Source organism: Chironomus tepperi, unplaced genomic scaffold, assembly GCF_022539635.2.
Source record: "Chironomus tepperi strain 1889 unplaced genomic scaffold, CSIRO-AGI_Ctep_v1 contig_298, whole genome shotgun sequence".
Taxonomy (NCBI): Eukaryota; Metazoa; Arthropoda; class Insecta; order Diptera; family Chironomidae; genus Chironomus; species Chironomus tepperi.
This window is the reverse complement of record NW_027226420.1, coordinates 3,559,548-3,574,783: the sequence shown is the minus strand read 5'-3', so window position 1 is coordinate 3,574,783 and position 15,236 is coordinate 3,559,548. Positions and strand designations below refer to the sequence as shown.

General features: G+C 32.3%; 1 protein-coding gene across 1 annotated transcript; it reads left to right on the top strand.

The window, feature by feature from the left end:
• Positions 1 to 690: 690 nt before the first annotated feature.
• LOC139092346 (solute carrier family 25 member 45) lies at positions 691 to 8,996 on the top strand. Its single transcript, XM_070642695.1, has 6 exons — positions 691 to 733; positions 1,872 to 1,915; positions 3,447 to 3,471; positions 6,728 to 6,863; positions 7,004 to 7,018; positions 8,348 to 8,996. Exons 1-6 carry the CDS (start codon positions 691 to 693, stop codon positions 8,994 to 8,996), a joined length of 912 nt encoding a protein of 303 aa, XP_070498796.1.
• The last annotated feature ends 6,240 nt before the right edge of the window (positions 8,997 to 15,236 follow it).

Here is a 15,236-nt window from a genome sequence, read left to right as displayed (position 1 = left end):
AGAGCTTCATACCCCTTTGATTGTGAGCTTCGTACCCCTTTGAATGTAAGCTTCGTACCCTTTTGAATGGGAGCTTCGTACCTTTTTGAATGGGAGCTTCGTACCCTTTTGAAAGTGAGCTTCGTATTCTTTTGAATGTGAGCTTCATACCCTATTGAATTTGAGCTTCGTACCCCTTTTGTGTGAGCTTCGTACCCCTTAAGTGAAAGTTTCGTACCTCTTACTTGTGAACTTAGTACTGTCTTAACCCACCACTTGGCCATCATACTCTTTAGTAGTGAATCACTTGTATAAAACCTTCGTACCCCTAAATGAGGAGCTTCACCCCTACTCCAATACTCCCATAATAACTATTCACCTCTCTATTTAATACAAAAATCCAAAATAAGTCTCTCAAAACTCATCTCTTAATAAATCCTGCTAAAAATAATTCTTCTCTTACATCTTCAAGTGCAGTTTAATAGCAAAAATCATTTTAAGTGCAATAAAAAATTATTTTCTTCCTTCTTTTGTGTCATTTGAAAAGAGTAAACAATAAGAGTGGTTGCAAGCAGCAAGCCAACATCGACTGTGTGTATTATGTGAAAAAATAAATAAATACAGCAAAAAGTGTGGTCGGGTCGGGGAAAAAAATCGATTTTAATAACTGTTATTTCGCCACTCTCGTTTGCTATTATTGCGTCTGATACAATGAAACTTGTATATTGCGATTTTTTAGCTGGATATGTTGGTGGTATGAGATGATGAAAAAAAATAATAATGCAATGAAAAAACTCTCGATGAAAATGAGAAAGGAAAAGTTGGATGAAAACATAAACTTGTTATGATGTTTAAAATTTCTTCTCGCACTTCCTTGTATTGAATGAGTAAATATTGAAATTTTTGAAGAGATTTTGAGGCAACGCTTTGGTTAAGTTTTGAATTTTACTTCATTGACAATGGATTAGTCAGTTTTTTCATGGATCTTCCACATCGCATTTTTAGGGCTTAATTTCTCTTCACTAGAAGCTTAATTTGTGATGCTGTTTTTGGAATTTGAAACTTAAGAGCGGAGCAAGCAAGAATTAAGTGTATTAGTCCGTTTTTTCATGGACTTCTCACATCGCATTTCCAAGGCTTCATTATTCTTCACGGGAGGCTTAATTTGAAATTATTTTTGTGAAAAATGAAACTTTAGAGCGGAGCAAGCAAGAATTAAGCGTATTAGTCCGTTTTTTCATGGACTTCCCACATCGCATTTTTAAGGCTCCATTACTCTTCACAAAAAACTTATTTTGTGAAGCTGTTTGTGGTAATTGACACTTTAGAGCGGAGCACGCAACAATATTCAATCTTTCTTTAAGAAGGCGGTTCAAAAATTGATTCAAAATTTTCTCCCAACAACAAAAAATTTGAAAATCTCAAACAATAAAACTAAAATTAAAGCGCAAAATACAAAACGATTTTGCAAAAGAGTGAATTGAATGATGAGCGAGGGGAAAAGAGCGAAAAGAAAACTTTCTCGTATTTTTTTTTAAATATGCAAAATTGACTTCTCAGTTCATCCAATCCATCTTCTAGCCTTTCACCATCGTATTTTCCTTCCTAAGTACTTACAAGGTTCACATAAAGGCATAAAATGAAAGACTTTTTGAAGAAGTTAAAGGCACAAAGTTCTTCTTGATTATGAAAAGAAGGAGAAAGTTTTTCTCGTACATCAGACATGAAAAGTTTTCATTCTCTTACTTTTTTTTAATTCATTTTCTCTCATTTGTTAAAAAAATTTATATATTTAATGAAAATTAATATTCATAGAATGGATAGGTTGTGAAACAGAATTATTGCAAAAGTTAAATTTTCTCTTCATTTTTTTTCTAAAACAAACTTTTTAGGAGCGTGTGCTGTTATTGTTGGGCATCCCATGGACACGATAAAGGTATGAAAAGGATGCTTTTGAAAATATGTTAAGTATTGTACCTGAATAAATTTTTAGGGGAAGTTTAAAAGAAGTAAATTAAGGTTGACTTGAGTTTTTGACTAATTTTCAAGTTTTTGGATGGTTTTTTATGATTTTTTAAAGCTTAATTTGAAGAAATTTTAAGGAAAATTTGGATTTTCTTTCAAAATTAAAGTTCCTGTTGTTGTTGCTTAATTATTTGACTTTCTAGCTAATATTTCTTAGAAGCTCTTCAATCTCAACTAAATTCAAATTTGGCATATATGTTATCTTGACATTTGGTCTAAATGTAAATTTTTAACCCACATTTCATGTAAAACAGCACTAAACTTTTTATTGAATACATTGAATGAATTAATTTTTAATAAAATACCTTCTAGCCATGTTCCATGGTTTAATTGTTAGAAAGTTCAGAACATTTAATCAATAGTGGGCAGCATAAAACAATTCGTGTAAAGTTTGACACTCAATTAATCTGTCATAATGTGATTAAACTGGTGTCTGATTTATGGGTTGATTGCAATTATTGAAAAGTTTACATTGTGGCGCTTAGCTTGACCACAGTTTGAGTTTGACATAGAGCACAAAGTTGACTCGGACATGGTGTATGGAAAATGGTCGATATGATTAATGACAGCGAAAAAACAGCATTGGTGTAGTGGTTAGGGTGTCAGCCTAACATTCTAACGACCCGGGTTCGATCCCAGGGAAATTTTGGATTTGGATGCTTTTCCGCTATTGCTAGTCGCACCAATATGCTATAAATGTGTTAATCAATCAAAAATTAGAGTTAGACCAACTTGTAACTCTAGCTGAGAGCTAAGAGTAGAAGTTGGAAGATAGAGTATCAGTCAGGAGTGATCTATCAGGTATAGCAATCTATATGTAATCCAAATGGATTCAATGTGGCTTGAATTGACCAAAGGATATCTCTAGGACGACGTGACTCTGACTTGGTGACGGTTTTAGTAGAACCAAGTCAGACAAAATTGCACAAATTGATAAATCGATCAAAAATCTGGCTCCAGGTTGGAGTGACTCTAACCTGGTGCTGGATTCGCTTTGAACTCGGTTTTAATCCGACACAATTTCAGAGTCACGTCGGTCTGGTGTCGCATTTTGATTAACTGGGTTGTGTTATTCATATGGCTTACGAATGGCTGTCAAATGAAGCCTTGAGTCGCAATATAAAGCCTGATAGACCACTTAATTACCACTCAACATATCACAGTGAAACAATATGACTAAGTTGATCCAATTTCCAACAATAAACCAGATCCAGCACAGCTAAACTATCACAATCCATAACAGTGTACAACACAACACAGTTTCAATGAAACCAAACTCATATTTATCAACAAAAAAGAATAAAGGATCTACATTCAGGCTTAGAAATAAAAAAAATTGGCCACTCAATATATCAAAAACTAAAACTTTTTTTTTCTCATGAATCATGTCTCAACATTTCATAGTTATTCTTTTTTCTCTTTGACTTTTTTTTCCTGAATAGACATGGCAACAAGTCTATAAAACAAGTAAGTTAATTAAAAAGTTTCCGTATCCTAACATATGCTCGAATCTATACTTCCTCCAGCTCCTTTTCATCAAGCCATTCACAAAATTTTTTTTTACTCAATGTAAACCCACAATGTATTTAAAAAAAAACAGGCAGCCATACATGCTTCATCATTGGTAATGTCAGGTCGTTTTCATCAAAAGCATGATTCTTCCATTTCCACACTCTACGATGATGTTGATGATGATGACGTGCTTTTCATTCTACTTCAATTTTTTCGTACCCTTTTTGTAGGCTTTTGTATTGTTTTGTGTATCAATGTGTGACTGGTTTCTAAAGGAACCGCAGCATTATAAAAGTGTGAGATTTTTGGTTTTGAAGTTAGATTGAGTTTTTGAAATTGAGGGAAGCTTTGGAAAGGCAATTATTTGCACAATGACTTGATTGTGGAGTCAGAGATAGCATTAATTAAGAATTTAAGGGGTTATCGAGATTTAAACTGAAGCTTCTTAGGCTCGGACTCGTTATTTATCAGGACTAAGGCTTCGAACAATTCTCTTGTAGTCTCCGTAGCTGTCTCGATCTCAATCAAGGTCTCAGTCTCGATCTCGGTATTGATTATAGGAGATTTATCATTTTGTGGATTGGTCCTTAAAATACCTCCAATTTCGACTGTTATCCATTCTGTTATCGAGTCCTCATCAAAGCTCTCTTCATTCAAACAGGTCAGACATGAGCAGTAAATAGTCCCGACCCTGGAAGTCGGTAATTGATTCAAATTCCGATATCAAATTCAGCGTAACACTCCCTATCGGCACATATTGAAATGTTGCCAACACGGCGACGAGGTGGCAGTATACTTAAAGCCAAATGGAAGCCACTTGGCAAATCCAGTTGTTTTCGCCAAGTGGCTGCCACTTGGCTTTAAGTATACTAGATGGGTACTAGATACTTGGGTCTTGATTCAAATTGGCATTAAATTTGAAACCAAGTCTGAGTCACGCCGGCTTGGTGCCGGAATTTTGATTGATTAACCAGTTTGTGTTATTTTGCCTGAATTTTGCCGCTTATATCCAACACAGTTCCATAGTCAAGCCCGTCTGATTCCGAATTTTGAACCATTTAACTAACTTATTCTATTCAGAGTCACAATTGATATTGCATCAGATGCATCTAGCCTAATTTTAAAACTTTTTTGTATGACTTCATACCGAGAAGCATTAAAAACCTCAAATAAGCAAGTTCAAAAAGCTCTTCCATTCAAGTTTTTTTCATGAATACAATCATAAAGTTCATATAAACTTATTAAAACATAACTTCTTTAGTTTAAATTTTATAGAAAATTTTCAAATGGATTAAAATAGTTTAAATATAAAATCTATTCAAAAGCTGCTTATTTCAATTGAATGAGTATTATTAAATATATTTTGATATTGGAAATATATTTTGAAAATGTTCAATGGGCTCAATGCTTTTGAAAAGTTTTTGTAAAATAGATTATAGAAACAGGGTTGGAAGGACTACTGTGAATGGAATGCCAAAATTTTGGGATTTATTTTCTCGAAATCGAACTGTTTCCAAAAGGAGGGCAAGGGTTGATCCGCAGTCCCTCTCAGAATACACCCCTAATTGGGTATCCGGACATTAATAGTCCAAAAAAGCGCCTCCACTATGGTTTGTGATACCCTGATCGACATTATTTTGCAGTATCGACTCCATGAAGTCAAATTTCTACTGAGATTTGGACGTCAATTGCGAATCCTTTACATTGGAGCCCAGGGGCGTATCAAAAGAGAGCACTTGGGTTTGGAGGGGTCAGGAAGTCAACCCCCAAACCCCATCATGGTCACACCCCTTCCCAACTCTGTCCAAAAATACTTAATTCTCTCTAAAATTTCATTACATTTTCAAAGATCTGATTTGATATAATTTCTTAGAAATTTCATTTATAATAGACTTAAATTCATTCCTGAAATAAATGAACATTCATTTAAATAAAGGTACAAAGCAATTCATCTTTGTAGATACAAACTATATTCAAATATCACAAAGAGATTGCAATTCATTAAGTTATTTTATGTCACAAAAGAGAATTTCCTAAAAATCATTAATTTCAATGTTTTATGCCGATTTGTGGATGTGCTTATCATCTGTAGTACTTGTTTAGCATATATACCATTTAATTAAATATAAAAATTTCACAAATTGAATCCCAAAAAAATTATAATTATTAATAGAAAAAGGACAACTATTTAATATCATTTTAAAAAAGTTCCACAGTTAATTATCCAAACTTTACAACTCGTTTGTTGTAAATGAGAGGAAAAAAAGAGACAGAATTGCCTTTAATATCATTATCATTAATTACCTTTGAAACTCATTCTATCGAATGAAATGTAAGTTGCTAATTGTCATAATTGCTTAATGTTATGTTCTCTACTCCTCTATTACTATTATACCTTTTTTTAATCGAACAGGGTTGGGGTTTGAAAATTTGAAAATTTGAAAATTTGAAAATTTGAAAATTTGAAAATTTGAAAATTTGAAAATTTGAAAATTTGAAAATTTGAAAATTTGAAAATTTGAAAATTTGAAAATTTGAAAATTTGAAAATTTGAAAATTTGAAAATTTGAAAATTTGAAAATTTGAAAATTTGAAAATTTGAAAATTTAGAAATTTTGAAGATTTAAGAATTTGAAAATTTAGAAATTTAGAATTTTTGAAGATTTAAAAATTCGAAAAATTAGAAATTTTGAAGATTTAAAAGTTTGAAAATTTAGAAATTTAGAAATTTTGAAGATTTAAAAATTTGAAAATTTAGAAATTTAGAAATTTTGAAGATTTAAAAATTTGAAAATTCAGAAATTTAGAAATTTTGAAGATTTAAAAGTTTAAAAACTTTGAAAATTTAAAAATTTCGGAAGATTTGAAAATTTGAAATTCAAAAATTAAGTTTTAAAATTGAAAAAAGTTTAAAAAAACTTAAAATTTCAGGTTTCAAAATTGAAAAAAAATATAAATGTTTTAAAATTCAAAAAAATGAAAATTTAAGAATTTGAAATTTAAAACTGAAAAATAGTTTTATAAGCTTAAATATTGGAAAATTTGAAAATTTCAATTTCATATCCAAAAATATTCAAATCCCAACTCTACAATCGATTAAATTTAATATTTATTTTCCCTCGAACAATTCACAAAATGTGAAATTAATGCTATTTATTCTACAACATTGTGAAAAAACGAACAAAAAAAAATAACATTTATTCATTGCTAGGAATATCAACAACAATGTATAACATAATTATTCGAAATAATGGTTTGAATGGCTTCTATAAAGGCTTCTATTTTCCCCTGTTAACAAATGGAACAATAAATGCACTTGTCTTTGCACTCTATGGGAATGTGATGAGGTATGATGATGAAAATATATAAATTGCACCTAAAACAATTTAATTTTCATATTTTTTTCTTCTTTTCTTTTCTTTTCTTCAATTTTCTCGCTTTTTAACATTTCATTCATTATTCACATTCAATTTCACTGTTTCCATAGAGTATTTCAAAGCAGGTGAGGATGAATATATGGCACAATAAAGTGCAGAAAGGCGGTGGAATAAGCATTATGAAGAGAATTTTTTTCTATAATTCTCATTAAATTAAGCGCATTTTTTCATAACTTAACAATTGAATTTTAGTTAGATGTCATTTGTCATGGCAATTGAGGAGCTTTAGCTTGGTGGGGTATAGACATTAATTTGGCTAAAATTGAAATTTATATGGCAACAAATAGACAGAGCAAGTCAAATAGAAGCTTTCAAAAATTAAACACCCCTCCCCCTTCTTGGGGTCCGCTAACTTATAAAGCAACGTGAAAAATCGAATTTTCGACCCCATCTCTCCTTTCTTGGTTTTTGGGGTTTAGAGAAGTTCCAATTCTTTCGTCACAAGCTTTCCATGCTAACAAATTTTATCCAATCCAAATTAGAGTCTGTGTTCATTTATTACGTAGCCCGAAAAAATCGACTTTTTAACCCAACCTACAGCCACCCTCCCTGGGTATATAGGGGGACGAGGGGCTTCCATTCATCCATCACAGAATTTCGATGCCAACAAAGTTTTCGTGCAAACTGAATTTCTAGCACTCCAGCCACCTGTCACGCCCCCTTCTACCTTCCATTCCCTAGAAGCCGTTCAAGATATGTGGCAGGGGCATAGCCAGAACGGGCCATTGGGGGCACGAGCCCTCTTCCCCCTCTGAGAATTAGAAAACATTTAATTTTGTAACCTTTTTTTTAATAATTTTTTTTTTTTTGTTTTTTTTTTTTTTTAAATCATAAAAAAACGGCCGGTCGGTCAGTAGGGAAGTCGCTAGAAAAATTGCCTGGCTACGCCCCTGATTTGAGGGTTGAGGCCTCAAACAATGCCTTTTCCTCTTCTTTATAGGTAGAAACCTCACAAAGCTTCATTATAAAGCTAAAAAAAAGTTACAAAATTTAATTATTATCATAACCTTTCCGCAATTTAAATTTAAAATATGAATTGAGCAATTATACAAAAATATTCCAACTACTTCCATCAAATATTCAGCGCTCCAAATTCTCAAATTAACCCACATCCCCACCTTTTAACTTTAAAATTCTACAAAAACAACAACAAAAAAAAATTAATGTTTTCATTTAAAATATTTTACCAAGAATTTCATTAATAAAATCACAGTACGACATACAATAATAGACATACTGCATGCACAGCAACCACCACCACCTACCAACTGTGAACTAAAAATAGATTCCAACTGCAAATTAATTTCCTTTCCATTCTTTATCCAAGCATCATCACAATCATTACCGTCATTATCATCATATCCATAATATAACTTACTATATTCTACTCATAGATGCACATCGGATATACAAAGGCAAAAGCTTCTAAAAATTCACATGTTGATATCAGGCAGTAGCGCTGGATTAACTCAAGCCTTACTCAGTTGTCCAATAGAAGTTGTTAAAATTCGTTTACAAACATTAGGCTATATAGGACGTTCATGGAATTGCATGAGATATATCTTTCAACATGAGGGACTTTATGGACTTTATAGAGGATTAGTGCCGATGATATTTCGAGATTGTTTTCCATATGCTATATATGCTGTCGCATACGATTATATGTATGAAGCCAGTAATAGAATTACATTCGTTAGGACGATTAGAATGCAATCACAAGAGCAGCAGCACAAGCAGCAATATAGTATATTAGCTATAAAAGGAGAAGAGATACTAACATCAGTGGCTATCATGACGGCAAGTATCCTATCATGGGTTCTTATTGCACCCCTTGATGTCATCAAAACAATCATGCAAGCTGAAACAAATCCAAATATCCATAAAAATATGCTCGAATCATGTGCTATGCTTGTGAGATCGCACAAATATCGTGCATTATTTGCTGGCAGTTACATGATTGTGGGTAAGTCATATGCAACGCTATGGGGCTACCAATATTGTTTAAACAAATGTCAGGAGAGAGCACGAATGGATGGCAACTGAATATTATTATTGTTGTTGTTCTGTACATAAATATGCAATAAATGAAAGGAAATGATGTAATCTACTGCATTCCATAAAATCTGAAATTTTAATCGTGCTTTTATGATTTCATGTCCCATCCTCCTCCATCTCCCCCTTTTTTTTGCAGTACATTAACAGATATTTTCAATTTTATGGGAAAGTTTTAAGAGGATTTATATATTTTTAAAAAAATGCACTGGAAAAATGCTTTTGATGATTTACAGGAGTTTGTTGGAAAAATAAAGTTATTTTCAGCATGAATAATGAAATTTATTTAAAAATTTATATATATAAAGCTTATTTTACTGTTTACTACTGCATTTTAATGATGTTTGAGTTGCATTACTCGATTGACATAAAATAGTTCATTTGAGGAAGGATCAAATGTTCTAGGTTGATGGATGAAAAGAGTGGAGTGCTAGGAAAATATTCGGAAATGTCGGACTAACTCGCCTGCCCCACATAACCCTGCTAAACGCTTTTTAATAAAATCATGAATTATGACCCAATCCCTTCCACCAATCTGAGCTACATTCCGTAATTCACGAACGTTCCCTTATGTTCGAAACTCAACTTTAAGTACTCAATTATGCAAATGTAAAACAAAGCTCTTTTAAATCTACTGACAAGGTGGACTGATAAGAATTTTAAGTCATAATTTCAAAGGATTGATGTGTTCGATTCAGGGTTCGATTCCTATTGAATATAGATATTCTAAACTTTCAACCAAAGGGTTCTCAAGGAGGAAAGTATGGAGCAAATAGGGGTGCAAATTGAAGAATTCTGTCAAACAGCACCCCAACCCACATCCCTTTACTACCCATCTCTCCATTCCTCAACTGCCCTCTTCTCCCTTCATCCCTTCACTACTCTATTCATCTCAATCCTTTCACTACCCTCTTTCCTCCATATACCACCACTTCAGGGGTTAACTATTCACTACCCCCCCTTTCCGTCCCTGCACTACCCTTCCCCGTCTACAACTTCTGTACCCTTCCCCGTCTACAACTTCTGTACCCTTCCCCGAGTCATCTCTTCACTAGCCTCTCATGCCCATTCGTTTCTATACCTTCCTACCTTTATCCCTTCACTACTGTCCTCCTCCGTCCCTGCACTACCCTTCCGTCGTCCACCCCTTCTACCCTCCCTATTCATCCATTCACTAACGTCCAGCCCTTCCCCTCTCCCCTAATCCCATTACAGCCCTTCCCCATTCATCCCATCTGGGCCTCACCCCTCAATTCCTTAACTTCCCTCCTTAACAGCCGCCCTCTGCTCCTCCATCTGTTGCCTTCATGAACAGCTTCCTAAATGCATCCAATTTAAAGCTACAAACCAAAGTCACTTCCTCCTTATTTCACTCCAAAAACAGCCTTGAAATGACAAAAATTGATTAAAATTTAATAACATTTCCCATTAACCGTAGTAGGAACACAAAAAGGAGAGACTCCCATATGCTATTAACATACAGTAAACATTAACATAAATATACACAAAACAGAATATTTTTTGTACAAAATATGTACGTGTATGTTCACATCCAAATACACAACAAACGTGAGTTGAATAAACTCAAATGTTGAGGGTATTACACATTAATGTGATGGAAATGACATACATGCTTAGCAAGACTGAATGTGTTATAGATATTTTTGGAGCATAACTCAATTAGAATCACTTTTTTGTGCCTTTTTTTTGGTGCTGTTAATGGAAAATTTAAATTTGGTTGAAAACATCAAAAATCTCTTTTTAAATACTTTTTGAGTAGCTGATTTCTGAGAATTTTGGGGTTAGGGATGGATTGGCAGTTTGACATGTAGAATGTGACTTAGTACTTTTTGGAAATTTGCTTTTTCTTTTGAAAAAATTTCAAAAAAATTTTGAATTTTAAATTTCCGTTAAAAATTTTGAATTTCAAATTTCCGTTAAAAAATTTTGAAATTTAAATTTCCGTTAAAAATTCAAAATTTTTATATCCGTTAAAAATTAATTTTTCCTAAATAGGTAAAAATTTGAATTTTAAAAAACCGTTAAAAATTGAAAAATTTTCAAAAATTATTCAATTCTTCGAATTAATACTTCCATCAAATAAATGTCAAAAATCTTCAAACAATCATCATTTCCATTCCTATATCAAAATCCAAAGCGCCTTAACCTCAAAAACCACCACCTCAATATTTCTCATTTTGTTTAAATAACGCATAATTAAAAGCTTCAAGCAGTTTCTTCTCGTTTAAAAGCAAATCAAACAACAATTAATTATTTACATTCAAAAAAAAATTTAATCAGTTTCAATTAACTTTTTTTTTTTGTCAAAAAGTAGGAAAACAAGTATTATAATGATGTGTATGCTTACTCAAGTAGGCAAGTACTTAATAATTAAAATGGTTTTAATAGATCGTTTATATTTAAATATTTATGTTGATTTTTAAAAGTATTTATTTTTTTTAAATTGCCTTATTTTGCCTGATTGTTGTAGAATGTTTATGAATTCATGGGTAGAGGAACATTCAGATATTACGTAACGTATAGGTAGAGAGGGGTCTACAATATAAAGGGGTTTAAGATTGAAAGGGGTCTACAATATTAGGGAGTTTGAGATGGGAAGGGGTCTACAATATTAGGAGCTTTGAGATGGGAAGGGGTCTACAATATTAGGAGCTTTGAGATGGGAAGGGGTCTACAATATTAGGAGCTTTGAGATGGGAAGGGGTCTACAATATTCTGAGGTTTTTGATGAGAAGGGGTATACAATATTAGGAGGTTTGAGATGGGAAGGGGTCTACAATATTAGGAGGTTTGAGATAGGAAGGGGTCTACAATATTAGGGGGTTTGAGATGGGAAGGGGTCTACAATATTACTGAATTTTCCCTTCAATTTCCTCAAATGCACTTAACATGGAACTGATTGCCTTTTTCATTTAGTAACTGGAATGTCATAAATCATTCATTAAAATGCACACACATAATAAAAATAATTAAAAAGTTGTCGAGTATAACGCGTATGCTCATTAAAAGCTGCTTAATACACGAAAAATTACGACAAGAATTCTCATATGATTAAAACTTTTTTAATTTCAATAATAATAAAAAAATCAAAACGTGGCAAAAGTTTTTTTCGAATGATAAATTCCCAATTTCCTTCGTTGACAAAAAGCATATATCATGCTGTATGTCGTTTGCTGTTTTAATACGCTATAAAGCACATGGTTGCAATCTAAGAGATTAATTGGTATGACTACATACTACAGCAGTAGTGATCATGATGACGATGATAATAATAGTAATGAGAGGAACTTCATAATGTCGCAGAAGTGAGCAACAAAGGGGAATATAAATTGTACATATGTTTGTGTAAAGAAAGTAAGCACAAGTAAATTAAATTTTAATCTCTTCCTTTTTTTGCTACTGCTGCTTCCTACGGTGTCTTTTACATCTTCGTTATGAGAAGGTTAGGGGTTGCTGTTGCCGGAAAGTCGTACTTTAGCTTTAGTACAACCTTTATTTTTTAAATCTCAAAAAGCCGTTATTTTTCAAGCCGTTATCTTTCAAATTTCAAAAAGTCGTTATTTTTCAAATTTCAAAAAGTCGTTATTTTTCAAATCTCAAAATGTCGTTATGTTTTCAAATCTCAAAAAGTCGTTATTTTTCAAATTTTTAAAATCCGTAATTTTTCAAATCTCAAAAAACCGTTATTTTTCAAATTTCAACAAGCCGTTATCCTTCAAATCTCAAAAAGCTGCTTTATCTTCACCATACATCCTACCTTAATAATCCCTAATAATCTCCCAAAGCACCTTATAATCTTGAAAACTACAAACTAATCTTCAACCTCCACCAACTCACATATCCATTTGCTCAAGCAGCATTTCATTGTTTTATGCTGTATTCTACTTCGTACACTAATTGTATTTACTTACTATACAAACAAAAACGATACACGATGTGGTTTAAATGAATGTACATGTACATCCGCATGGTTTTGGATATAAGAAAATATCTCTCATTCTTGTTGATAGTCTAAGACTGTATGAAGCATCTCTTATGCTGTTTAGTAATTTTAAATATTGTCATAAAATCTTCTGCTTGACTGTGTCTCTCTCACTATGCAGCATTTTGCAAAATGTTTTCGCATTATGTATTCATCTGTGATATTTTTGTGTGATTTTTTTCTTAATTTCAATTTTTGTTATGCATGAGGAATTTTTTGGGATGTTGCTGAACAGTTAATGAATTTTTAATAAAGAATCAAATTGGATTGTTTGAGTGGTTTTGAGTATTTAGACTAGAAATTGTATAAAAATTGTATTATTCATAGTTGAACACCCCTTATGGTGAAATTGTATTCATAGTTTGGCACCCCTTTTACTGAATACCACTCATCGTGAAATTGTATCCATAATTGGACTCACCTTTCAGTGAAATTGTAAAATTCATAGTCGAACACCCCTTATCGTGAAATTTTATTCATAGTTTGATACCCCTTTTAGTGAAATTATTTTCATAGTTGAATTCCCTTCATCGTAAAACTGAATTCATAGTTTGACATTCCTTTTTGTAGAATTGTATTCATATTTTGATTTGTTTTTCAGTGAAATTGTATTATTCATAGTTTGACACCCTTTTCAGTGAAATTGTAGAATTCATAGTTTGACACCCCTTATCGTGAAACTTTATTAATAGTTGAACTCCCTTCCAGTAGAATTCCATCATTCATAGTTTGACACCCCTTTTCATAAAATCATATTCATAGTTTGACACCCCTTGATCTTAAAGCTACTTTGCTTCAAAATACCATTCGTTACGTAGCAACATCTTAAATTTAATCTAAACTACAGCAATCTTCAACCCAATTCTCTTTAAAGCATAACGAGCATCATTAAACTTAAAGGTAGCATCATAACGACAACACAAACATTATCAATTTCCTACCCTAGACAGAGAATAGTCAGTATATAGCAATAAGGACATTTTCAATTTTCTATTTCGATAGAACTAAAGGAAAAGCACATCGGAACCGGAATTTAATTCTAGTGATTCTCCTTGACATGTTGTTGTCCCAATTTACAATGTTTTGATTTCCAATGAAGATTTTATTTCGCTTGAAAACATTGTCAATGGCTTTACTGAGTACAAAAAGTCAATCTTCAATGACTGTTGATGCTTAATTTTACATTTTCTTATTTGTCATCACTTTCTAGCAAGGAATCAAGTGAGAAAAAATCATTTATTTTTGTGTAAACATCAGCATTACAGCTAAGTAATGTCATTCTCATCTGATTCCTTGACAGAATATGAACTTCCTTTCCTATCTTAACTTCTTATTATTTTCTTTTAGTTTTTTTTCTCATTCCATTACAGGTCTGAGTTTGGAATATCCATCATAAAAGCATTCATAACACGTAATTTCAATTTGCTCCTTGGTATCACGTAAAAATTGACAGAAAAAGGAATGGAAGAATAAGAAGGAATTAAATGTGCTTTCTTGCTTGCTTTAGTCATTTACACCTACAACTAGAACATTTTTTCTGCTTTCAGGCTGTATATGAGTCTTTTTCTTTGGGATTAAAGTGTAAATGGAAGTGAAAAAGGCTTTATTTGGTATTATAAGTATGGAGCTTACTATGTTCTTATGTTTTTCTTGACAGAAATTATGTTCAGTTTGGTTTTAAGAATTTATAGACGCCGTTAATCCACAGATCATAATTATTCAGTACTTACGTAGTTCGACTAGTTATTGATCCAACTGGATGTTGATAAAATGGTATTGAAGCTCTTAATAATTGGAATTAAAGTTGACAATCAGCTGTCTTCGGCCATTGCTGACTTACTGCCTATGGTAGATGCTTTTCGTTGGGCTTTTGCTGATTGTCGTATGTCAATTGCCAACTTTGATTGAAATAAATTTGAATTTGAATAATTTCCACAAATTTAATTAAAAACATACCTCAATCTCCTTAAATCGTTGATTGTGTGAATTCCAAGCTTGCATTGACCTCAGATTATTGCTGTTAAATGATATCCGCTTCATAATTAACATCAAATTTGATTAAATTAATTAATTCTAACAATTTTGATTTATTTTGCAGCAATTGTACACAAAAAGGGCTTGGAACTATGCTTACTCAATTTTATCGTTGAAATTTGAATTAGAAAAGTCCGTTAATTTTTAATTGAAAGGTTTTGCACAGAAATTAAGTACATTTGGTGGATAAATGA

Coding starts and splice junctions, on each gene's coding strand:
- LOC139092346 (XM_070642695.1), top strand. CDS start 691: ATGAAACTTGTATATTGCGATTTTTTAGCTGGATATGTTGGTG. Junction 1,916..3,446: donor ATCCCATGGACACGATAAAG/GTATGAAAAGGA, acceptor TTTCCTGAATAG/ACATGGCAACAAGTCTATAA. Junction 3,472..6,727: donor GCAACAAGTCTATAAAACAA/GTAAGTTAATTA, acceptor ATTCATTGCTAG/GAATATCAACAACAATGTAT.